Source organism: Haematobia irritans, chromosome 1 (genome assembly GCF_050003625.1).
Source record: "Haematobia irritans isolate KBUSLIRL chromosome 1, ASM5000362v1, whole genome shotgun sequence".
NCBI classification, from domain to species: Eukaryota; Metazoa; Arthropoda; class Insecta; order Diptera; family Muscidae; genus Haematobia; species Haematobia irritans.
In genome coordinates, this window is record NC_134397.1 from 274076007 (window position 1) to 274103886 (window position 27880).

Consider the following 27880-nt stretch of genomic DNA (forward strand, 5'->3'; position numbering starts at 1 on the left):
TAATTCGTGTCCGAAATTTAAAGAGAAAAAATTTAAAACAAAGATTATTAACTTTCTATTAATTGAAAATTCCTTATTTTCATATTAACTCAATATTTAGTCAATGCAGATAGCAATCTATGACATATGAGAGCCACCGTGGTGCAATGGTTAGCATGCCCGTCTTGCATACACAAGGTCGTGGGTTCGATTCCTGCTTCGACCAAACACCAAAAAGTTTTTCAGGGGTGGATTATCCCACCTCAGTAATGCTGGTGACATTTCTGAGGGTTTTAAAGCTTCTCTATGTGGTTTCACTGCAATGTGGAACGCCGTTCGGACTCGGCTATAAAAAGGAGGTCACTTGTCATTGAGCTTAACATGGAATCGGGCAGCACTCAGTGATAAAAGAGAAGTTCACCAATGTGGTATCACAATGGACTGAATAGTCTAAGTGAGCCTGATACATCGGGCTGCCACCTAACCAAACCTAACCTAGTTTTTTGGAAGTCTAAAATATTTGGACTCACATTATTTTTATATTGTTTTTAGTAAAAATCAACCAATAAAGTTTGAATTTGACATATTTTATTAATTTTTTTGCTTAGCCATTATTTAGATCATAAATAGTCCGTCTATTCCAATATCTGAATTAGATAACCTCGTCAAATGGCCTTAGTAAAGTTCCTAAAACATCATACAGACACAATTTCTACATATCATACACTCTATGATAAAGGTAATGACACTTTCTTCCATATCAATATGAATTTTTATGATGCCCCATTGCACCCCGAACACATACATACATAAATACATACATATACCCACCCTCGTTCACATACAATTGCATCATTTTACTTGGAGCACTTACCTTATGCTATCACAATTAATACGATTCCATCGTGTCGTATGATGATAGAGTGAAAGTTTATTGCCCACAATTGGAAAAGTTTTGTAGGTAATTAAAAGTTCCATAATGGCTTCCAAGCAAATACTGCGTATTTGAAATTGTTCCTGTTGGTCCACCATATTCTCATCGTAAACTTTATTGATCAGCAGCAAGAATGTCATAAAATACTCTTCGAATTGTTGGCGTGTTGTAAAACCAAAAATCGACAATCTAAAGGGAGAAGAGACAAAAAAAAAAAAAGAACGAAAAAATAAAAGGATTATTTTAATGGCAATTATATGAGAGGAAGATGGTAATAGACTTAAGGGTGCATCTGACAGCAGCATTTCCATTGAGAATTTCTAAAACAAAAATTAGAACAAGTGACACTATTTCTCATAAAGAAAAATTGCAGAAAAATCAATTTAAAGTTTTGCGAATTTTTTTTTTTCACTTTACTTTATGATGTAGTATCAGAGTTCTGCATTAACTTCTAAACCGTAAATTAAAATTCCAAATTCAAACTCCATTTCATGTATATAAATTATGTCATATTTCAAGTAGAGTCTTTTAACTATAAGGACAAAACGACTTCACTGACAAGTTTATCAGCTTTTCGACAAGGAAAAAAAACTTTAAATCAGAGAAATACGTTTTCTATACTAAGCAAAGTTCGTATTTTAAAAACATGACATTTTAGGGTTCATGACAAATTTTTTTCAGTATAGAAAAGTTTTGAAACACTGAGAGAGAATAATCCACCGCGGGAAAACTTTTTGGTGTTTGGTCGACCATTGTACCAATGGTGGCTTCTTTTATTATTTATGGTTGTACCTTTATTATTGTACAAAAGCAATTAAGTAAAAAGTGAAACGCCCTTATCAAAAGGTGGTATAGACATACAAACGTATATCATTTAATCGCATTTTCATGAAGCTCCGTTAGTGCTACGTTAGCTATTTTAAAAATATTTTTATTGCAAAAAAGTTATTTGTTTGTAGTTACATTTTTTCCATATTTTCCACAGCCCAATGAAAATGTCCCTTTTTTAAGTATGTCTCAAACATTATGAACTAAACGTGGGTATAAAGTTCATTGAAAGAACATTTTCATACGATTTCCATAAATAGTAAAAATGCACTACTGTATGGTTAAACTGGCCATAATTTGGCGCCAATGATTTTTTTTCTTTATTTTTAGTTCATGTTTTTTCCTATGAGAGCGGGTAATATCGTGAATTGCAGTTAAAAGGTACAACATCGCATTAAATTGTCCTGCTTTTAACAACGCTATGTAAAAGTCTCAAAATGTAATATAACAGGTTGGCTTATAAGTCCCCGATCTGACACATATTTGGCGTCGCTAGTATTAAATGCTAGTATTTTTATATAGTACCAACGTTCAAATGATTCGTGTCAAAATTTGACGTCTGTAAGTCAATTAGTTTGTGAGATAGAGCGTCTTTTGTGAAGCAACTTTTGTTATTTTGAAAAAAAATGGAAAAAAAGGAATTTCGTGTTTTGATAAAATACTGTTTTCTGAAGGGGAAAAAACGGTGGGAGCAAAAACTTGGCTTGATAATGAGTTTCCGGACTCTGCCCCAGGGAAATCAACAATAATTGATTGGTATGCAAAATTCAAGCGTGGTGAAATGAGCACGGAGGACGGTGAACGCAGTGGACGAGGTGTTGGCTTATAAGTCCCCGGTCTGACACATAGATGGCGTCGCTAGTATTAAATGCTAGTATTTTTATAAAATACCAACGTTCAAATGATTCGTGTCAAAAGTTGACGTCTGTAAGTCAATTAGTTTGTGAGATAGAGAGTCTTTTGTGAAGCAACTTTTGTTATTTTGAAAAAAATGGAAAAAAGGAATTTCGTGTTTTGATAAAATACTGTTTTCTGAAGGGAAAAAATACGGTGGAAGCAAAAATTTGGCTTGATAATGAGTTTCCGGACTCTGCCCCAGGGAAATCAACAATAATTGATTGGTATACAAAATTCAAGCGTGGTGAAATGAGCACGGAGGACGGTGATAGCAGTAGACGCCTGAAAGAGGTGGTTACCGACGAAAACAGCAAAAAAATCCACAAAATGATTTTGAATGACCGTAAAATGAAGTTGATCGAGATAGCAGAGGCCTTAAAGATATCAAAGGAACGTATTGGTCATATCATTCATCAATATTTGGATATGCGGAAGCTCTGTGCAAAATGGGTGCCGCGCGAGCTCACATTTGGCCAAAAACAACAACGTGTTGATGATTCTGAGCGGTATTTGCAACTGTTAACTCGTAATAACCAGAGTTTTTCCGTCGATATGTGACAATGGATGAAACATGGCTCCATTACTACACTCCTGAGTCCAATCGGCAGTCGGCTGAGTGGACAGCGACCGGTGAACCGTCTACGACGCGTGGAAAGACTCAAAAGTCTGCTGGCAAAGTTTTTATCGATTATCTTGAGAAGAGAAAAACCATCAACAGTGACTATTACATGGCGCTATTGGAGCGTCTGAAGGTCGAAATCGCGGCAAAACGGAAGAAGAAAAAAGTGTTGTTCCACCAAGACAACGCACCGTGCCACAAGTCATGGAAAAAAATGCATGAATTGGGCTTCGAATTGCTTCCCCACCCACCGTATTCTCCAGATCTGGCCCCCAGTGACTTTTTCTTGTTCTCAGACCTCAAAAGGATGCTCGCAGGGAAAAAATTTGGCTGCAATGAAGAGGTGATCGCCGAGACTGAGGCCTATTTTGAGGCAAAACCGAAGGAGTACTACCAAAATGGTATCAAAAAATTGGAAGGTCGTTATAATCGTTGTATCGCTCTTGAAGGGAACTATGTTGAATAATAAAAACGAATTTTGACAAAAAAGAGTGTTTTTCTTTGTTATACAGGGGACTTATCAGCCAACCTGTTACTCGTACATGTACAATTTAGTTTACTTTTCGTTGGAGCTAGTTAATTTTTCCGATGAAACAGTTTACATTTTTTCCGTTTATATATATTTCATATGGTAGTTAGAAACTTGATCACAGAAATTTTTTCAGTTAAAGTTAACCAAAGCGAAGATATTTACTTTTTGTTAACTGCCAGTTAAAGTCTAACAGAGCTATATGAAAATGACCGTTAGTGGTACAAAGGTATAACCACACAAAATGTGTTATAACTTACACTGAAAAACATCTGTGATTACATTTTAGTTATTTTTATTGCAAAAAATTATTTGTTTGTAGTTAAATTTTATTATTTTTTCGAAATTTTCCGCAGTCAAAAAAAGTGAATCTTCTATTTCACTAAAGCCAATTTAACTTTAGTCCGAGGAATTAATTTTTTTGGAGAAGGTTTCCATTACTCTAATAATGTTTTCCGTACATTAGTTAAATGAACTAAAAAACGGGAAAAATTTATACAAATGAAGCATAATTTAGATTTTCTAAATTCGTATTTCTCACAAATTAGTTCATTATTTCCTTAAATTTGTAATTTTTACTTCAAATGCGCCCGTTAGCTTATAATGGCACTAACGACATCCTTACAATTTTGAACTCCAATTTTTTACTTCAATCTACAAAATTTTCTTTAACAGTGAGAAAATTTTGTCTAATAAATTTCTTTGAATTTGTGGAAAAATATTTACTTATTTTTGTGATATCGGCGTGATATCAGATTTGTAATACTGTTTACTTAAAAACTTTTAAAAACAAAATTTTTCTTTCTGGTGGATTCACTGTTTTGTCAGTGCAATGAAAATTTCCTTTTTTTAAGTAGGTCTCACAAAGTGGGTATAAAGTTCAATGATCGTATACATTAGTTCAATGTGAACTAACGCAAAAACAATTTTTTGTACGATTCCCAAAAAAATGATGAAATAAACCTGCAATTCAAATGATCATGATCTGGTTTTCTGGTTTTAACAACACTTTGTGGAAATCTCAAAATGTGAAGTAAAATTTAGTTCATTTTTAATATTTCCATTTAAAAAGCTACACCGAGTTTTTAAAACTTCCGATAGTTTCTATTAATACCTGGCCAACATCATTGCCACCTAACCTGAATTGTTACCCTGAAAACAATGATTATTTTGTTTTCTTATATCCTCTGTCTTTGGCATACCTTCTCACGAAACTCTTCAAAATATCCACATCACTGAGACTTTCAATTGGTATAATTGGCAACATTGAATTGCTGGTCACCATAGCCGTGGCTGTGGCCGATTGACTTTTATGGGATGGCGATGTTGATGGTGAGGTTTTTGCACTTGACGTCGTTAATAGTAAGCGTTGCTGTTGCTCCATGATCTCCAAAGGTGTGACAGCAATTGCGTAAAAAAGATTCGTTCGTAGTGTTGAAATGCCAATCGATAGTAAAACATGCTGGAAAGAAAGAACAGACAAACAAGTGAGGGGAAAAAAGCTGAGTTAAAAGGAAAACAAAGTCAAAGTGTTGGCGTTAAATTAACATCAATATACCCCTTTTGGTCTTAAGCTACGTTTTGCTATTTTCTTTCTGGTGGGATAAAATTACCGTTTAATGGTTTAAAACGAGAATAAGACATGAGTAGGTAGGTATGATGGGAAAATAAGTTAGTGAATTAATTAAGTAAAGAAACATTCATTGATCATCGTAAAAGAATTTGATTTAATGACAAGTAAGGAAAGTCTAAAGTAGGGCGGGTCCGACTATATTATACCCTGCATCACTTTGTAGATCTAAATTTTCGATACCATATCATATCCGTCAAATGTGTTTTCTCCAAGGTAATCGAGAAAACAGTAATTACAAAATTTGATGGTTGTTGGGGCAAGGAACAATTTTTTTAATTAAATTTTTTAGGAGTTAAAAATATGAATTGAAACCTTTATAACTTTAGAACTATTACGATATAATTTTGACTTTTATTGTTTTTTTACAGGAAAAACATTGTTTTAAACACCAATCCCAAAATTTGTGTCAAAAATCCCCAAATTGGGGACATATGTTAAAAAGCGTCATTTATTTGTAATTTGCATATTTCTCAGCTGTTTGCATGTAGTAAGTTGAAACCTTTTACTGTTATTTAGAAGACACATGGGGTTTTTGGAAAAAAAAATTGCCTTAGCAATCGGTGCTTTGCCAAGTGAGAATTTTTTAAAATAAGTTTTTTGTCTTTTTTAAAAACTGCCGATTTTGAGATGAGAAGAACTCGCACGCTACATGTTCAAAATGGTAAAAGCTTCAACCATATTCTTAATTGATGTTCTATAAGAAACAAGCTAAAAAAATTGGAAAGGTTTAGAGATAAAAAAGTTATGACAGAAAAATGGTCCAAATTCTGTATTTTTTGGAAATTCCAAATTGTGGAGACTACAACTTTTAATCTAAAGCACATAAGAACACAATTTTTCTTTGCAAAATGCGTAGAATTTTGTAGGGAATGCTGTTAAGAAAACAAAACAAGGATCTGCCTTAAACGGACCGTGTAGGTACAAACTATTGGCCCCACTTTTGCATAAAAAATAAATTATAAGGCCCATATCTCGCGATAATTGCAGATTTAGCAGTTAAAACAAAATTCCATACACACGAGATGACCAATTTTCAACCCCTACACGTCAGCCCTTGGACCCATTAGGGGCGCACAATGTTGCAAGCTTAGAAAAAAACACCTTAGCTTTCGCACAAAGAAAGAAAGATTGATATCTTTATCCGTTCAAAAGTTGCAGAATTATTATTTCCACAAAAAAGGCGATTTGGAACCACTGTGTGATGACCCATAAACTGAACTCCAGATGACTTCCGGAGCCTCTTGGAAGAACAAATTTAGTCCGATCCGGCTGTGTAAAAATTGGTTCATGTTGGTCCATAATTACATATTGTGGAGCCTCTTGGAGGAGTAAATTTCATCCGATGCGGTTGGAATTTGATATGTGGGGCAATTATATGGTCCAAATCGGCCCATAATTATATCTAGCCCCCATATAAACCGATCCCCAGAGTTGTCTTCCCAACCCTCTGAACGGAGTAAATTTCATTCGATCCTGTTCCACAGTGTGGCGCATGGTATGCAATGGTTAGCATGCCCGCCTTGCATACACAAGGTCGTGGGTTCGATTCCTGCTACGACCGAACACCAAAAAGTTTTTCAGCGGTGGATTATCCCACCTCAGTAATGCTGGTGACATTTCTGAGGGTTTCAAAGCTTCTCTAAGTGGTTTCACTGGAATGTGGAACGCCGTTCGGACTCGGCTATAAAAAGGAGGTCGGGCAGCACTCAGTGATAAGAGAGAAGTTCATCACTGTGGTATGAACTTCTTCTGGGCAGTAACAAAAGCGTCGCCAAAAAGGTAGTGAAAATGTTCTTTTTGGATCCGGAAGTGGTGCCAAATTGACGCAGAAGCGATGAATTGAACATGGGCTTGTCATAGGACGGATGTCCAACATTTCAACAGCCGCTGCACTGAATTTGCATCACTTCTTGAGGTGTGAGGTGAATTCAGTGTTTTGGATGTGAATTAAGAATTTTTGTGATATTTTGACAAATAAAAAATTTTTTAAATTTTTTTTTGATTTTTAATGCATTATAACGCTTGTCTGGAACGTTTGTTATCAAATATTTTCAAAAATTCTCAATTTTTTTAGAAAGGATTTAACATTTTTTTGGGCTAAATTTAAATAATTTGTACCATTTTATTAATATGTTTTTAATCTATTCGAAACAAATAAAATACGAAAAAAGCGGGTTATAAAAAAATTGACTCAAATGAACTTCCTGTGCAGTTAAACTAAAGAACATCTTTGGGAGAGCATTTTTGGAAGTTCTTTTAAAGTTGTGCCTTGAGAAGAACTTCCAAATTTGTTTGCTGGGTAGTCTAAGTGAGCCTGATACATCGGGCTGCCATATAACCTAACCTAACCATGGTATTAAAATGTAACTCTCATTGCTTTACTAACAATTACGAACATCCCTAACTCGTTGCATACTTTTAGGCAGATACTTATATTCTATATCAATTTAAACTGAATAAAAAGTAACCTTATCCTCGAGGTCATGTATAAAATGGCAAATGTAAAGGACGATCCACACAAACAACATCAAATTTAAATTAATTAAACAATTTCTGGGGAAAGTCTTTTATGCGTGGTAGGGCAAAAATAAATATTTTGATTAATTAAATAACCATTTTATCCATATAAATTGCCAAAAAGATTTATTTTCTATGAATTTTACAAAAAAAAAATATTGCAAGAAAGTCTTTCAGAAAAAATTATCAATCCTTTCCTTTTAATCATTCTAATTCACCATCAATCACTTGCTCTTAAGCCTAAAATCTTTTGAAGATATTTCGTAATAAACATTTTGTATCTTTGGCTTCTTCCAAAAAACTCAAAGCTTATCTCAATTTTCTGATTAAGATTTTGTAACATTTAATTAAATGTAACCAGCCAGTGGAAAAGCAAAGCCAAATTGCAAAAACAGATATTAAATTACTTAAATTACTGACCAGCAACAAACAGGGGGGAACAAAAAAGCAAACGGCAGTTACGCCCTACGATAATAAATAGAGAATAGTTACGGATTTGTACTACGTGTATTTAAAACTTACCAATGAAATGAAATCAAACTGATTATTTATGCCTTTGAGGTCCTGGCCATCAATGCTGTTGCAGGCCCCACTACCGTTGCCACATAGAGATCCTGTAGATATTGAGGCCAAAGAAGAAGGAAGCACTGTAGCCGAAAAAGAAGAAGCAGCTCCATTGCTATTCATTGTACTGGAGGAAGAACAGTTGTAGTATTCCCCAAAACAAATGCCTTTATCATAGTTGCCAATTTTCGTTTCAATTAATTTTCCCAGAAAAATAGCTTTGGGATTGTATTTTGCTGTTAGCCAGCCAATGTTTTCAAAGTTCCTCATGTCATCCTCCGTTTGCTGTGGATGGAGTATACTGCTTTGGTATTGTTGGGATGCTGTTGTAATCGAAGAATTCGATGTGGTTGTCCCACAGAATGTGGCTGTCGTGGAGGCGGAGGACGACCTCAAAGCATTTTTATATTTCTTATAGAAGAGGGTATTCTCCAATAACAAAGTGCCTGCCAAACTAACAACTTCCAGGAGAGAGCAAATAATTGTATTTAGTTCACACTTTGTCAGTGGTGCACATGCATCAGGCCCAAGTGACGAAGGAGCAGGCGAAGTAGGAGGTTGGTCTGTGCCACCAACATTTCCCCCTTCAGGCACCGTTGCTGGTGGTGGTGTTGCTTTAGTTGCTAATGTCATCTGTTGTTGGTTGAGAGCATTCCAAATGAATTTCTGATGCAACAATATATCAATGCAGCGGAGCACAACCGTCACCGAGTTCCTTTGTTCGTGGTCACACCACTGCCGTCGGAGATTATTCAGTTTTCCTCTTGTTGCTCCTCCTCCTCCTCGTTCTCGTCGATCACTGCGGTGCAAGGCCGCCAAAAGCCATTGGCAACAGTGGCCAATGAAGCGAACGAGGCTTGTTACATGCTCCGGCCGCAACAAGTGTTCGCTTAAGAATTTATCAATGAATTTCGATTCGATGTAAATTAGGGCCGTCACCTCAATTTGTTTAATGTTTTCCATTAATACGATTACAGCCTCACACAAATGTATGACCTGATGACAATGGTGGCCACCACTACTACCACTACCACAGTCACGACTGTTCTTCCCTGTGTCATCATCACTCAGTGTTGATGGCAATGTGCCGGATGTTTTGTTGGGATCTTTGGTAGCAGCATCGTCGGCTGCTATTGCCATGTTGCTCCAACCCTCTGCAACTTGCTCGCGTATACGTGTCATAAGCTGGGCAAGGGAAACGCGTGCTAATGGATTCGGTCGCATGTAGTGAATGTGCGGATTATATTGGATGCAATTATTGCGAAATGTTTGCAACATTGCCTGCAGCGAATGGGAAATGGTGTGCTTTAAAATACGCAAAGCATCAAAGTTGGCCGTGTTGAATATCTTTTGTAGCTTATTTTCCGATTGTATCTCCAGAAGGATTTTCACTATTTGTTGGGGATCATCATTGGTGTTTTGTGACGAGAATTTAATTAACTGTAATGGAAGTAAGAACAATACAAACATCATGAGTGGCATTTTCACTGTCAACATAAGTACGTAAGTAGGGGATTCCACGATTATTCGTGATATTTCAAAATTGCATCCTGCATTCACATCCTGTAAAAGAATCAAAGTTTATCACAAAAAGTATGTACTTTTCTTCCAAACAAACTTCCTTACAGCGAAAAGCATATGAGAAACTATATTTGTCAAGGGTTCAATCCCAGTTTCGACCAAACACCAAAAAGTTTTTATCCCACCTCAGTAATGCTGGTGACATTTCTGAGTGTTAAAAAGCTTCTCTACGTGGTTTCACCCGCAATGTGGAACGCCTTTCGGACTCGACTGTAAAAAGTAGGTCCCTTGTAATTGAGCTTAACATAAAATGGGGCAGCACTCAGTGAGAAGTCCACCACTATGGTATCACAATGGACTGAATAGTCCAAGTGATCCTGAAAATATCTGGCTGCCACAATACCTAGGATTACGCACCTTAACTGTTAGGATGCGCAATTTACGCAATACTAAAGAAATCCTTCTTAAAAATACTTAAATTTTATTGAAAAGAAAGTTTATAATCTTAGCTTTTTTGTATTTTTGAAATTAAAACACAAAATTTAGAAATTTGTGTCACTCCGTCGTATGTCTTCGAAGTAAGGCAAGTTTTCCTTAAAGTAAAATATTTTTGATTTAAAGAAATTGGAATTTAACTTAACTATTGAATCTTAGATTTTAGATAACAACGTTTCACATATAGGCTAAGACATATTTTGAATATTTTGTATTTTTGGTTTATAGTTTTTTTTTTTTTTTTGGAATTAAAAAAAGATTTATTAGTTTGAAATATATGTTATAATTTGGATTGGATAAGAGAATGAAAATTCCATAAATGATCTGCATTCCCATTTAAATCCCTAAAAATGTCTTTATTTTAAAGAAGCCCCAAAATCCTTTTTTTAATGTATAGGGCCCAATAAATATCAAGACGGTATCGAAAATGTAGATCTACAAATTGGTGCAGGGTACAATAGACCCCTACTTTAGACATTCCATACTCACCTAAACTAGAGATTGTGAACTTTCTTTTAATTAAAATTTCTATATTTTGATTGAAATTTAGGTCGCATAATTTTTTTCAGTGTACAAATTGTATGGTTCGTATCTCTTCTCTCTCTCTATCTCTGGGCGAAAGGTAAATTTTATGAAATCAAATATTTACTTCTACCTTATTTTTATTACAAAAACAAGAGCTAAAAACTAAATAAATCATGTTGAAGTGAGAAATATATACAATGAAATAAAAGCATGCCAGGTTCTAAAGATTTTTTCTTTACTTTAAAAATTTTGGTATTGATTCCGAGCCAAAGAAACGGAGAGTACAAGTAAGGATACTTTTAAGACACATTTTGTTTTAAATTTGGGTTTTGTGTACTTGCTTCTAACATAGGAAGCAAATTTTAATCTTTCGCTTTTTCAGTTTTTATACCCTTCACCACCAGGGTTGGCCTGTCGCAAACTGTGACTTTTGCGACATACGTTTACGACGGTGTAATACGTATGTCGCAAAAGTCGTAAACCTAGTGTAGAAAACCTAATTTACAATTAAAGAAATTGTGAATATTTTTTAATTTAAGTTAGTTAAGCTCCCCGATAAAAGGTATGCAAAAAATGTTTTATATTGTATTTATTCAAAACTCTACTAGATTTACATCTCTCATTCACAACTTCAAACTATTCTTGGTTTTCGTGGTCCAAGCTTTAGCTGCATCAACGAATGACTAGCTACAATTTTGAAAATGTTTTAGTTTTGGGTTTTTTTCTAATAGGCTTTTTGGTCAGTAGTTTCTAATTTTTAGTAAATAAAACGATGTGTTTTCATTTTATTTTTTCTCGACGTTTCGCTGGTATGGGTTTTCAGCTTCGTCAGGAGAGTGTATTTATTTTGGATTTTGATTCTGATTACATTATATTACTATAAAACTGGACAACACGACACTAATAATATAAATAATTGCACAATATGAGGGAGTCAAGTCTAAACTTAATACTATATCACAGAATGTTCCTTGTCAAGTTATAGCGATGGAATATTGCAGTTTAGTGTTAATGTTTATGTTTAATTAGTATGGAAATTGGCTCTACTAAGCCAAAAAGTGATTTTATAAAATTTTCTCTGAACAGCAATTCACTAATATACGACTTAAGTAGTTTTCCTTCCTTCCAGTTTCTGCAGTAATTTGTGAAAGGTTAACTATGAGCGAGTATCGACCGTCACGTTTACTGCACCATCGAGTAGTTTATAGTAATTTTGGCTTCGAGTTTCCAATTGAAATAACTAACATATATTCTCAAGTTTTTTAAACTCGTTAATATTTTTATGAACATTCCTGAGAATTGAAACTTCTTCGCATATATCATCATCTTGGATATCATTCGCTGCCTATCTGAAGGGTCTGAAGTATTTGGTTTGCGACGTTTGCTACTTTTTCTACATTTACGACGTGTATGTGACGTTTACAACTTTGCGACAGTCGCAAACCTTAAAATGTTTGATACAGACCATCTCTGTTCACCACTACTGTGGTACGGGGTATAATAAGTTTGTGCATTTGTATGTAACGCCAAGAAATAATTGTCATAGACCAACTTTTACTATACCGATCGGCTTAGAATTAAATTCTGAGTCGATTTAGCGATGTCCGTCTGTCTGTCTGTCAGTCCGTCCGTCCGTCTGTCTGTATATGTAATTTTATGCACAAAGTACAAGTCGCAGTTTAAGTCCGATCGTCCTCAAATTTGACATAACGTCTTTCTTCGGGCAGAAGACAATCGCTATTGATTTTGGAAAAAATCGGTTCAGATTTAGATATAGCTGCCATATATAGTTATCACCAATTTGATCATAATTCACGTATTTATGAACCGACGTTCTTCAAATTTTGTACATCTGAATGTTTTGTCAGTCCCGTCAAAACTGCCAAATATCAGCTAAATCGGTTCAGATTTATATATAGCTCCCATATATATCTTTCGTCCGATTTGGACTTATATTACCCTAAAAGCGAGAGTTTTGCCCTGATTTGCTTCAAATTTTGCACAACGAGTACGTTTTTTTAATAGTATCGTTAATTGTGACAAATTTAGTTGAAATCGGTTCAGATTTAGATATAGCTCCGATATATATCTTTCGTCCGATTTTGACTTATATGGCTTCAAAAGCCAGAGTTTTGCCCTGATTTGATTAAAATTTTGTACAAGGAGTACGTTTAATAGTATCGTTAATTGTGCCAAATTTTGTTGAAATCGGTTCAGATTTAGATATAGCCGATTTGGACTTATATGGCCCCAAAAGCCAGAGTTTTGCCTTAATTTCTTCAAATTTTGCACAACAAGTACGTTTAATAGTATCGTTAAGTGTGCTTAATTTGGTTAAAATCGGTTCCGATTTAAATATAGCTCCCATATATATCTTTCGTCCGATTTGGATTTATATGGCCTCAAAAGCCAGAGTTTTGCCCAGAGTTGCTTGAAATTTTGCACAAGGAGTACGTTTTATAGTATCGTTAATTGTGCCAAATTTAGTTGAAGTCGGTTCAGATTTAGATATAGCTCCCATATATATATCATTCGCCCGATTTGGACTAATATGCCCACAGAGGCAAAAGTGCTACTCTGATTTACGTGAAATCTTGCAGAGGAAGTAGGGTTGAACTTGAAACTTTGCACAGGCAGTAGAATTAAGGTTCTGCATATGCATATAGCTCCCATATATATCTTTCGCCCGATTTTCCGTCATATGACCAAAGAGGTAAAAGTTGTTATTCGATTTACGTGAAATTTTGCACAGGGAGTAGATTCAACATATTAACTATGCATGTGAAATTTGATTGCAATCGGTTCAGATTTCGATTTAGATTCCATATATATGTTTTTCCTATTTAGGCAAAACTGGCCGAAATACCTACATTTTCCTTATCAAATCGCCACTGCTAAGTCGAAACCTAATCAAAATGACTCAAATTTTCCTACTACTCTATTACACATCTATCGACCGATAAATCATAAATACACTTTTGCGAAGTTGCTCAAAATTGGTTCATATTTAAATGTTTCCTATATTTTTGTACTAACATTGTGTTCCACCTCAGCGCATTAGCCGACTTAAATGTAAAATCTATAAGTATTGCAGAACTCTGTACAAATCTTCTCAGATATACAGAATATATGTGTATGGATTCATATAGCATCCAACACATTAGACGGATTTGATATGGTATCGAAAATGTGGACCTACAAAGTGGTGAAGGGTATAAAATAGTCGGCCCCGCCCGACTTTAGACTTTCCTTACTTGTTTTTTCTTCATATGCTATCAAAGACCTTTAAACACGTGTTAACGACAACTTTATTTTCCAAATTAAGACTCGACTTCTATTAGAATTTATGCTATGTTTCAAGTACAAAACGTCTTTAAAATAAAGCGTGAAAAATATGTCCTATATTTGAACGATTTTGTCTTTGTGGTCAAGATGCAAAAAGATAACAAATTTAAAGACAATTTCATTAAATTTAGAGAATTTTTCTGAATTATTAAAGTCAAGTTGACCAAAACTTTTTTTCTTCTATGTTATGATACCCATTTTTAAGTGAAATCGCTTAATTATAAGGACAATACGACTTCATTGAAAAGTTTATCGACATTTGGACAAGGAAAAAAACTGTATATTAGAGAAATGCGTCTTTTATGCTAAGCTAAATTTGCATCGTATTTTAAAGACATGAAATCTTTGACCTCACGACAATATTTTTTTCAGTGTATGTATAAGGAAAATACAATTAACAAAAAATAAAGAAAATCTATTTCGATTTAGGTCTATTACATTGTTTTCGTCATCTCATCCATTCACTATCAAGGAACAAGGTCATGACTTATTTTGATTATTTAATCAACCCCACAAAGTCAAACATATAATTCATATATACAATCAATATTTAGAAAACCGAATTCATTACATATTACCAACAAAATCTCTTCGACCATTTCGTAGTAAATATGAAGTGGGCTTTCCAACATTATTGCTGATTTATCATAATGAAGTTAATTGATTGGATACAATTGTTTAAGGACGACCGACAAGATCTCATTTAGCAAATTCGATTTTAACTCAAATGTTTTTGTTATATCTGTTTGCCAAGGAGATTTTCTGTCTTAACCATCATTTTGCTTACCTGATTAAATATCCATTTCTCATCAACAATATTGGAACCACTTCCCAGTGGAGTATTACCACCACCACCACCGCCAGCATCATCGTCATCGTTTAGTTCACAAGAATTTTCCAAGTCATTTAAGCTGTAACAAAGAGAAGAGACAAGAACATTAAATGTAAAATCTCAGACAAGAGGAGAAACAAAGGAATAGAAGACAAACGAAAACGCAAGAAAGTAGAAATATTTGTCGATGGATGTTATACATCCATCCATTTATCCTTTTATCTGCCGTACCACCCATCAGGGGAAGCATGCAATTCTAAATTTAAAATTATAACACTACAACATAAAGCAAGTACAACAACAAAAATAATAAAAATAAAGTGAATCTCTTGAACAAACTTAGAAAAAAAAGCTTCCATCGATACCATCCAGTGATACAAAAATGCATGCTAACTAAACTTAAGGGCTTCAAGAGAATATACAACCTCCAACAGAATAGCCAGTGAATACAAAGATATTTGAGACGCACACACACACACACAGTAATAGGTGGAAGGGCGAACTCGTGAATAGGAGCACACGAACACTCATGCACAAATATATGGGCTAGCAGGAAAACAGCATAAAAGGATACGTAAATACAAAAATACACAATAAATACAATTTCTTTTACGGAAAAGGCCTACAGTCAGTATCGATAAATTTGAAATTGTGACAATGGGAGATCTTAAGTATATCGAGTAACATCACCGCAGTGACCCCGTAGGTCCACCTCCTTGACCAGCGGTTGACACTTCAGTGTAACATGTTAGAAAAGGTACATCCGGGGGAACCTAACCCGCTAGCTTCTGGGCTACTTAGGATTAGAGGGATCGTCAACAGACAAATTCATTTAGAACTGTAGACCTTTCAGATCTTTTACGACATACACTCACAAAAAAAGTTTACTTGAATTCGAAGATTTTGGTATTCCATCCGAGCCAATAATGCTGCTTTTTTAAAATATTTTTGGGAGCTATTTAGCTTTAAATCTGAGCTCTATAAATTTAAAAATAGGATCCCATTTATCGAAGATTCGTTATCTTTTTGCGACAAAGGTCTTTATGCGCTCAAAAAGCTAAGAATCCTCCAGGGAGGAAACTATTGGTTAATTTTATAAAATTTTGACTAAATGTAAAGGGTGGTTAAATTATAAGGGCCGATGTTGAATGTGAACCACACCTAAACGACACTTTTTTCCGAATTTTATTTGACATTTCTCTATTTCAGACTTACTCAATTTGAACCATGGAGAGATACACAATCCAACAACGTGTTAAATGGTTCCAAGAAATGGCAACAGTGGGTGATAAATTTTCGAAGAAAATCATCTTCAGTGATGAGGCACATTCGTCAATAAACAGAATTGCCGCATTTGGGCGAATGAGAATCCAAGAGTGATTGTCGAAAAACCAATGCACCCACAAAGAGTGACTGTTTGGTGCGGTTTATGGGCTGGCGGCATCATCGCGCCGTATTATTTCCAAAGTGAGGCCGGTCAGGCAGTTACTGTGAATGGTGTTCGCTATCGTGAGATGATAACGAACTTTTTATGGCCCGAATTGGAAGATATGGATGTGGACGATATGTGGTTTCAGCAGGACGGTGTCACTTGCCACACAGCTAACGAAACAATGGCTCTTTTGCGCAACAAATTCAATGGCCGTGATGATGACACCGTTGGACTTTTTTCTTTGGGGTTATTTGAATGAAAAGGTGTACGTCGATAAGCCAGCAACAATTCAAGAACTACACGCAAAAAAATAATTCTTTCCTCCCAAACGAAATTTTAGACAAACAAAGTTCGTTTCTCATTTGCTTTTCGCTGTAAGGAAGTGTATTTGGAAGAAAAGTATATACTTTTTGTGATAAACGTTTATTCTTTTCCAGGATGTAAAAACAATTTCATAAAGACTAGCTCAAAAAACAAAAACATTATTTTCTTGCTAATTGCATTGTCCCTCACATCTTTCTCACATCCACGAGGATTTTTAGTTCTTAACACCTTTTCCTGTAATACCAACAATGTAGAAGAAATTACACGATTTTATAAATTTTTAAAATTTTTTTTACCTTTCGCCTGGACGGAGAATCGAACCGCGGACCATGCACATTGTAAGCTAACACACTAACCACTGAGCTATGTACCTGTTATGGTCATCAATAGATAAATATCAATATAAGTTATATTTATATAGCATAGCTTGCGGCGCCCACGAACCGAATAAACAAAGTTTATTTAACAGAAACAAACATTTAGTTTGGCACCGTGGAGCAGTGGTAGCTACGTCCGACTCTCATGCCAAGGGTCGTAGGTTCGATCCCTGCTTCGGCCAAAGTTTTTTTTTGCTTTAGTTTTTTTTTACATATATTCCAGATATATTCGGAAGATTCCGAAAAAATGTTCAACATTACATTGTACTATATTAAATTTTGAACTGTAAAATGTGTCTTATTAAAGACCTAAAGTCAGAAAAGAACAGTGTTTGATATAAACGAAATGGACTGCGTTGTTATTTCAAAACAACAAACGAATTTTTTTGGTGATAAAAGTTTAAAATTTTCGAAGCAATTCAAAAAACTCTAACAAAAGAAAAACGTTTTCGGTACACGTTTTCCAAACGTTTTTTTTTTCTTTGCGTGTAAAGGATGAGATAATTCGGCACATTAACGGCATATAACCTCCATTATGCGTCAGCGTCATCGAAAATTTGGACCATCGGATGAAGGTGTGCCACCGAGGTCGCGGCGCCCACTTGCCCGATATTTTGTTCCATACATAATTGAGTAATACCAATATATCATAATAAAATAAAATTACAATAATTTCCTAAATAGTTTGTGTTTTATTCAAAATCAATCGGCCCTTGAAATTTTAATCACCCTTTATTACAAACGCCGCTGTCACGCCGACATAGTAAATAGTTTTCGAGAAATTCAAGAAAATGTTATATTTTTCCACTTGAAGAAGAAATTTTTTTAGTTTGAAGGAAATTATTTTAAAAATTGCTAGAATGTCATTAGCGCCTTGCGAAGTTCAAGATGTACGCATTTGTGTTAAATTATACAACTTTTAAAAAATTCGGACTTTTTTTGTAGGAAATACGAATTTAGGAAAGCTTTATACTTCATTTGTGTGAATTTTCCCCCTTTTTAGTAAATGTAACTAAAGTACACACAACAAATTTTTTTTATTCACAAATTAATTTTTTAATTGAAATGTCTTCAATCACGAAAATGATAGTATAAATCACAGTTTTAATTGGGCATAAAAAATGCTTGACGAAAAAAATAATTGATTTCATTAGAAAATTTCAATAAAATTTTTAATTAATTCAATTAAAAATTTAATTGATGTTGATTGCAAAATCAAATAAATTTTTAGTTAAAAGTTAACCAATAGTTTGAAATAAATTTTTAAGTAAAAATTTTGAAAATTTCATCACCATTTTTAACTGACTTAAAAACAATTAAACCGAAGATGCAAACTCCTCAAAATAAGTGTTAGCTTATTTTTGAAGCGTTTTTTACCTTTAAAAAAGATAAGTATCAAGCTTTATCATTTATTCGCTTCAACGAGTGCACGCTTTCGTACTCCATTCGACCTGTAATATACATAACGTGAAAATTGGCGTACGACTTTCCGAAATTTTGAAAATTCTAGAAGTCGACGTTTTCCAAATTTTGTAAAAATTCAAAAGTTCACTGTTCCAAATTTAAAACAAGTTCAAAAGTTCGATATTTCTGTTTCGGCCCCGTTATGTTTACGTTGAAAATACACAGTCTACATTTAAATTATACTCGTACTATATTACAAAAAATATGCCATTCCCATAAATTCGCTCGATACTGTACAAAGAAATGGGGGGATTCACATTGACTAAATAGAAATGAAATCAAAGTGTAATTGACTTACATCATAAATTGCAAATGCTCTCTTGAGTTGAAGTACGGGGATGATGAGAATGTTGATGATGCTGACATAGCTAGTCCTGGTGATGCCATAATTCCTTCCTTGGTGGTGGCCATCGAAGATTGAGACTGATTTGCCTGATGTTGTTGTTGTTGCAATCGTTGCTCTTCAATTTCTTCTTCGATTAAATGGACAAATGTATCGTAAATGGCATTTTTATCGTAAGCATCCGATGAATTAACGATCAAATGTCGAGCTAAACGCTCAATTTGCAATTGAAGTGGCCGTTTGTTTGTCGAAGGCGACTGGTATGATTGCCATGGAGACATCATGTAACTGTGAAGCTTATTTAAAATTTGCAAGAATTTAGCAAAGCGTAATATGGAACACTCGTCACTTTTCTTGCAAAGATTCTCAACCAAGCGAAGAAGATATACGATTGAATGCTGGACAATTGAAGGATACAAAGATACAAATAGACATTATTTTATGCATGACTATTTGGATAAAGAAGAGGATAACAATATTTGTATGCAGATGATTAAAACTGGAGGATGCATCTTGAATATTTGATATTTTTATTAATCTTAACATAACTTAGTACTGCTGTGGCATAGAGAAGGATTTGAAAATAAAATTGTAGGAAAATCTGTTAATTATTTACACTAAATACTTGCGTTAACCCTTTGACAATCGATGTCAAATACGATACTACAGCCTAAACTTCAGTAGTTTCAATCCAGTATAGTTCACCACTGTGGTATCACAATGGACTGAATAGTGTAAGTGAGCTTAAAATATCGGGCTGCCATTATACCTAACCTATAGTTTCCATTGAAGAGGTGATTTTTAAAGAGCTATAGAACAATTAAGAAAAAAACCAAATAAAATTCAGAAAACAAGTATATACAGTAGTAAGTTCGGCCGGGCCGAATCTTAAATACCCAATTTTCATGATCAGTGCACCTTCTATACCCTCAATAAGTGAAATCGGTCTAAAGGGTGATACGGTCAAAATTTGGTCAAGGGGAAACGCGTGTAAATCGGTGAAATCGTTTATTTAAAAAATCAAATTAAATTTCTTTTTAAAGTTCAATTAGTATAAAATTCAGGAAAAATATTAAGCTAGGCTTTCGTTTTTCCAAATCCGAATTGCCGGGCCTCACGCTTGACACCTGCCATCAGACACCTGTCATCAGACACCTGTCATCAGATTTTGTACAGCCACCTTGTCCACCTTCTTCACCGCAGAAAGCCAGTTTGCCTTGAACTGCTGCTCGTCCTTAGCAGTGTTTTTGGTCTTCTTTAGGTTCCGCTTGACAATAGCCAAGTATTTCTCAATTGAGCGGAGCTCTGGCGTGTTGGGAGGGTTCTTGTCCTTGGTAACTACCTGCACGTTGTTGGAGGCGTACCACTCCATGGCCTTTTTACCGTAATGGCAAGATGCCAAATCCGGCCAAAACACGGAAAGGCAGCAGACGTTTATTCAAACACTCTTTCACGTAAATTTCTTGGTTGACAGTCCCGGAAGCTATGAAAATGCGGCTTTTCAAGCCACAGGTACAGATGGCTTGCCAAACCAGATATTTCTTTGCGAACTTTGACAGTTTTATGTGCTTGAAAATATCTGCTACGTTTCCCCTTCCTTTTGCAGTATAAAACTCCTGTCCCGGAAGCTGCTTGTAGTCGGCTTTGACGTAGGTTTCGTCGTCCATTACCACGCAGTCAAACTTCGTCAGCATCGTCGTGTATATCCTCCGGGATCGCGCTTTGGCCGTCGTATTTTGTTTATCATCGCGATTTGGAGTCACTATCTTCTTGTAAGTCGATAGTCCGGCTCGTTTTTTGGCTCGATGCACGGTTGTAGACGATACACCCAGCTTATTTGCGGTATCTCGGAGAGAGAGGTTAGGGTTTCGCTTGAAACTACCTGCAACTCTCTTTGTCGTCTCAGCGGCTTCCGGTTTTCGATTTCCCCCCCATCCAGACTTCCTGGCTGTCGACAAACGTTTCCCAAACACTTTAATTACATTTGTAATGGTTGATTTGGCAACTTTTAGCGATTTTGCCAGCTTTGCGTGCGAGTAGCTCAGATTTTCGCGATGCGCGAGCAAAATTTTGATACGCTGCTCTTCTTGCTTGGACGGCATTTTGACAACTGAAAAGTGAATTCCAAAATCAAAATAGGAGCAACATTCTACACACACATACCTTCAAAATGAGGGGTGTTCAGGTTTTTAAAAATGCAAAATTGAAAGAAATACGTCAAGTTTATACTGACCAAATTTTGACCGTATCACCCTTTATATGGAGGCCTTACCAAATGGACCGATAAAACTAAATCATATACACTTTTTTATGGGTCTAAAATGCCAATATATTTACAATTTGTGGCAAATCGGATAAAACCTACAATTTCTAGGAGTTAAATCGGGAGTTCGGTGTAATGGGGGTTATACCAAAACATGGAAGGATACACACAGTATTCAGCACATTTAAGTGTAGTTCTAGACTCTAGGCCCCAAATCGGAGGGCCAGTTTATAAGGGGGCTATATCAAAAACTGTACCGATACTCAATGCATTCGGCACGCCCCTTTATGGTCCTAGAATACCTCTAGATTTCCAATTTCAGGCAAATTGGACTACAGATTCTAGAAGCCCAAGAAGTAAAATCAGGAGATCGGTCTTTATGGGGGCTATATCAAAACCTGTACCGATAGTCACAATTTTCGGCACACCACTTTAAAGTCCTAGATTACCTCTGGATTTCAAATTTCAGGCAAATTGGATAAAAACTACGGATTCTAGAAGCCCAAGAAGTAAAATCGGGAGATCGGTCTATATGGGGGCTATATCAAAATATAGACCGAAACTCACCATTTTCGGCACATCTCTTTATTTTCCTAGAATACCTCTAGATCTCCAATTTCAGGCAAATTGGGTAAAAACTACGGATTCTAGAAGCCCAAGAAGTAACATCGGTAGATCTGTCTATATGGGGGCTATATCAAATCATGAACCGATACTCACCATTTTTAGCACACCACTTTAAAGTCCTAGAATACCTCTAGATAATCGATTTGAGGCAAATTGAGTAAAAATTACGGATTCTAGAAGACCAAGTAGTAAAATCGGGAGATCGGTCTATATGGTGCCTATATCAAAACATGGACCGGTACTCACCATTTTCGGCACACCACTTTAAGGTCCTAGAGTACCTCTAGAGTTCACATGTCAGGTAAATTGGATTACAACTACGGATTATAGAAGCCCAAGAAGTAAAATCGGGAGATCGATCTATATGGGCGCTATACCAAACCATGGATCGATAGGCACCATTTTCGGTACACTTTTTGATGGTCCTAAAATACCTCCAGATTTCCAATTTCAGGCAAATTGGTTAAAAAATACAGTTTTTATGAGCCCAAGACCCCAATTCGGGAGGTCGGTTTATATGGGGACTATATCAAAACTTGGATCGATATAGCCCATCTTCGAACTTGACCTGTCTGCAAACAAAAGACGAATCTTTGCCAAATTTCAGGACGATAGCGCCATTATTGAAGGCTGTAGCGTGATTACAACAGACAGACAGACGGACATCGTTATATCGTCTTAGAATTTCTCCCTGATCAAGAATATATATACTTTATATAGTCGGAAATCGATATTTCGATGTGTTACAAACGGAATGACAAACTTATTATACCCCCGTCACCATTCTATGGTGGTGGTGGTCATGAGCTCTTTGAGTCGATAGTACAGTCCATATAATTTAATGTTTGAAGGTTATTCCACGTAAACGTTGATCGTAACTACGCCTCAAATGGTCCATACGCTTGGTCCAATTTTGGCATAGGTTAAGATAGGTTATGGAGGTTATGGAGGATGAATACTTGAGTAACTAAACAAATATTTGGGTAAATTAGATTCCACACTGAAAAAAATATTGTCGTGAGGTCAAACATTTAATGTCTTTAAAATACGAATGCAAATTTTGCTTAGTATTGTCCTTATAATTAAGTGATTTGACTTAAAAATGGATATCTTAACATGAAAGAAAAAATTTATAGGCTAAGGTCAACTCGACTTTAATAATTCAGAAAAATTCTTTAAATTTAATGAAATTGTCTTTAAATTTGTTGTGTTTTTGCATCTTGACTACAAAGCAAAAAATCGTTCAAATATAGGACATGTTTTTCAAAACTTTATTTTAAAGAAGTTTTTTACTTCAAACATAGCATAATTTCTATTGAAAGTCGAGTCCTAATTTGGAAAATAAAGTTGCCGTTAACTCGTTTTTAAAGGACTTTGATAGCATATGAAGAAAAAAAGCTGAGAAAGCGAAAAATTAAAATTTGCTTCCTAGAAGCAAGTACACAAAACCTAAATTTAAAAGAGAATTGTGTCTTAAAATTATCCTTACTTGTATTCTCCGCTTCTTTGGCTCGGAATCAATACCAAATTTTTTAAAGTAAAGACAAAATCTTTGGAACCGAGTATGCTTTTTTTTTAGTGTAAGATGTATTGAATCGATCCATTTTAATGCCTTTAATTTGAAACTTTTCGAAACATAGATTCTAATTAATTATTTTTTTTCAATTTTATTTTACGACGATATAGATGGACTTCTCGCTAATATTTAGATCATTAATTAAACATTAATTATCAATTGAACTTTTTTTTTTAATTAATTTTTATATTGATTCAATTCAAAAATTTCATATTTCACCTTTACTTAAAATAATTTTCTTGTAATTTTATAAGAAATCAATTTAGCAATTATGTATTGTCCGATTATATTCGTAGTTGGATTTTTCTTTGGATTTAAGCCAAAATGTTCAATATATAGAAACTTATTATTTCCGACCAAAATTTTCAACATAAGTAAAAATATTCTATAATTTTCTTAAATGACTTTATGATTGTTTTGCTTTTTTCTCCCACTGTTCTTTTAAGTCTAATCGAAGTCATGACATCTTTTCGATATCATTATAATTGAATATCAATTTACCAAACAACCGTACTACCAACAGACAATCGAACTATAAGGATGCCAACTCAGTAATGACCCGTCTCTGCATACAAATACACACAAACAAAAATAATTGTAAACAAAATAGGAAAATGATACCAACCTTATTGAGCACTTTGATGTTAGCCAGGACCGTTGCTTGAAATAGCGAACAAAATTCCTCATCCACTTCACACAGATTGCATACAAATGCAAATTGTTCAACAATTAAAATATTCAGAAATTCGCCATTGAACAAATGCTGCACTTGTTGCAGATTCCATTCCCCAGCATGAAGCTAAATTACAGGAGTAAAAAAAAAAACAAGAAAACAAAATATTAGAACAGCATGAACGAATAAATTGCCAGGTAAATGAAATGAGTTTTTAAGTTCACATTTAAACTAATTAATGAACAAAATGAATTACGTATAAGGGTCTGGGGGATAGCTGAAATGCATAACAGAAATCACAAGATAATATCACTGTAAAAAAAGAAAAAACAACTCATTTTGCTCAGGTCCTTACTTGCAAAGTGTGTACTAAACATCATCCTTCTGGTTATTTATATTCCGCGATTACTCTAGCACATATAGAGAACGGTCCCATATAGATTTCAGATCATTTTCAATGAATGCACTTTCAAATAAAGCACAGCTCATTAGTGTTCAAAAGAAAAATGCTCTTCAATGTCCTTATTGATGAATGGAGAATACATTCAGACAAGAGGATAAAATGTCCTTATGTATAAATGGAATAGATTTACTGCCATTTGAATTATGCACAGAGCATGACACTGATTTACTAGTAATTTTATTATATTGCACGAATATTTTTTTAGCTTGAAATGTGATTTAGAATAAGCACTGATGCAGAGAATCATTTAATTTAATGTAATGGAACTTCACTCAGTACAGTATAATTAAATTTTATTTAATTTTGCAATGTTTGTATTTGAATTTGATCACTTTTCTCATTGGTTTAATTTCATATATTTTTATGTAAAACGACTATGTGATCAGTTCAATTTTTTTAAATGCAGAATATAATATTCATAAATCGGTATGAAATATTTGGTGGCTCCACGAAATAACGCCCCATGAAATAAAGCCCAAAGAGAAAGTAAAATAAGACCCCAAATGTTTAGATAACAAAAACTAATATTTTTAGGACTTTATTTCATTTTCTTGATACTTTTTTTAAATTTTAAGATTGGGATTTTATTTCATAATGAAATAACGCTGCAATATAAAAAAATTAAACAATATCCCAAAGATATATTCGAGCCCTATTTAATTTTACAGCTTATCATGTTATGGATATGTAATGAATAAGCTAGTCACTTAATAATTGGATTCGGCCAGTGATGCCAATTTGGTGCTTTTAGCAACAGATTTAGATTTGATATCCAAAACGCACCAAATTACCTTTTTAGTGCCTTTTCAAAAAAAGCACTAACTTGGTGCTTTCTGGCGTTTTCATTTAGTACTTTTTACAAGTTGAACAATATTGAGTTTAATTGACGACATTTTTTCATACAAAAATTCTGATAGGACTGTCAAAAGCTTAAGAAACTCAATTATATTTTGCAAATATAGAATTTTATTGTTATGAAGGTGGTATTCAGTATATTTTATTTTGAATAGTCTAGCGATGAGTGTAGAATTTTGTGAACTTGATAAAAATATCATTAAAAACGTTTGTATTAAATTAAAAGAAAACAAGTAAGGAAAGTCTAAAGTCGGGCGGGGCCGACTATATTATACCCTGCACCACTTTGTAGATCTAAATTTTCGATACTATATCACATCCGTCAAATGAGTTGGGGGCTATATATAAAGGTTTGTCCCAAATATATACATTTAAATATCACTCGATCTGGACAGAATTTGATAGACTTCTATAAAATCTATAGACTCAAAATTTAAGTCGGCTAATGCACTAGGGTGGAACACAATTTTAGTAAAAAACAAGTAAGGAAAGTCTAAAGTCGGGCGGGGCCGACTATATTATACCCTGCACCACTTTGTATATCTAAATTTTCGATACCATAGCAAATCCGTCCAATGTGTTGGGGGCTATATATAAAGGTTTGTCCCAAATACATACATTTAAATATCTCTCGATCTGGACAGAATTTGATAGACTTCTACAAAATCTATAGACTCAAAATTTAAGTCGGCTAATGCACTAGGGAGGAACACAATGTTAGTAAAAAAATATGGGAAACGTTTAAATCTGAAGTAATTTTAAGGAAACTTCGAAAAAGTTTATGATTTATCACTCGATATATATGTATTAGAAGTTTAGGAAAATTAGAGTAATTTTTACAACTTTTCGACTAAGGAGTTTCGATTTTACAAGGAAAATGTTGGTATTTTGACCATTTTTGTCGAAATCAGAAAAACATATTTATGGGAGCTGTGAAAAATTTCAACTAAATCGGAGTTAAAAATTGGCCTCTGTGGTCATATGAGTATAAATCGGGCGAAAGCTATATAAGGGAGATATATCTAAATCTGAACCGATTTCATGCAAATTTGGCACGCATAGCTAGAATGCTAATTCTACTCCCTGTGCAAAATTTCAACTAAATCGGAGCAAAAAATTGGCCTCTGTGGTCATATGAGTGTAAATCGGGCGAAAGCTATATATGGGAGCTATATCTAAATCTGAACCGATTTCAACCAAATTTGGTACGCATAGCTACAATGCTAATTCTACTCCCTGTGCAAAATTTCAATTAAATTGGGGTAAAACTCTGGCTTCTGGGACCGTATTAGTCCATATCGGGCGAAATATATATATGGGAGCTATATCTAAATCTGAACCGATTTCTTCCAAAATCAATAGGGATCTATTCTGAGCCAAAACACATACTTGTGCCAAATTTGAAGTCGATTGGACTAAAACTGTGACTTTGACTTTGATTACAAAAATGTGTTCAGACAGACGGACATCGCTATATCGACTCAAGAGCCCACCCCAATAAACACAGGATGAGCGTTTTTCAAATGCAACAACTTTTCAGTTTGAGGGTAAATATAATTGTCAACATAAATTCAACTTGACTTGAAATAGCTCATCTTCAATATATCTTCAAATTGTTTGCGAATTACTTCCAATTTGCCAAAATGTTGACGAAATCTTTGAAAAGGTGTTGAAGATAATATGAGAAAACTTTGACAAAACACTACCCTAAAATGCAACGAAAAAACCATGTGGTTTTCAATACTTATTTGTGCAACGAAGTTCGTGGCCAATTGCAAGAAATAAAAAAATGGAAAATTTTAGACAAATAACCAAATAGTTTATAAAAATAGGTAAGTGAAAATAATAAATGAAATAAAACTTTAAGGAAGTCACTAAATGTATATCTCTTTGCAGAAAACTAAAATTATGGATTCTAAGTTTTTGAAAACATTAAAAAGCTGACCGATGAAAAAATGGTGGACAATTAACTGGAACTGCTTCAAATAGTTTATAATAATTGGTACGTCAATATGAAAAATTAAATCATCACTTTAGAGAAGTCACTAAATTTAAATCTCTTTGCAGAAAACTAAAATCTTTGGATGCTACATTCTTGCAAACATTAAGAAGCTGACCAATGAAAAATGAGTGGCTTATCGACAAGAAAAAGTTTCCAGAAACATTACAAGTGCAACCAATTAAAATTGTTAAAAACAATAAATTGTTGAAATCAACAACTTCTGGATGAAAATGTGCATCACATCGTCAGTTTAATTCATATGC

At 34.5% G+C, this 27880-nt stretch overlaps 1 protein-coding gene across 2 annotated transcripts in view; it reads right to left on the bottom strand.

Moving 5' to 3' along the window:
* Nucleotides 1-27880, bottom strand: part of htt (huntingtin) — a 152649-nt gene that overhangs the window by 40898 nt on the left and 83871 nt on the right. For both annotated transcript variants that reach the window (XM_075294654.1, XM_075294652.1), the window contains 6 exons: nucleotides 24250-24423; nucleotides 19114-19556; nucleotides 15174-15297; nucleotides 8459-9940; nucleotides 4989-5248; nucleotides 854-1102 (listed from right to left, as the gene is read on the bottom strand). In XM_075294654.1, coding sequence (XP_075150769.1) covers nucleotides 854-1102; nucleotides 4989-5248; nucleotides 8459-9940; nucleotides 15174-15297; nucleotides 19114-19556; nucleotides 24250-24423 — 2732 coding nt within the window. The remainder of the gene's footprint in view (nucleotides 1-853; nucleotides 1103-4988; nucleotides 5249-8458; nucleotides 9941-15173; nucleotides 15298-19113; nucleotides 19557-24249; nucleotides 24424-27880) is intronic.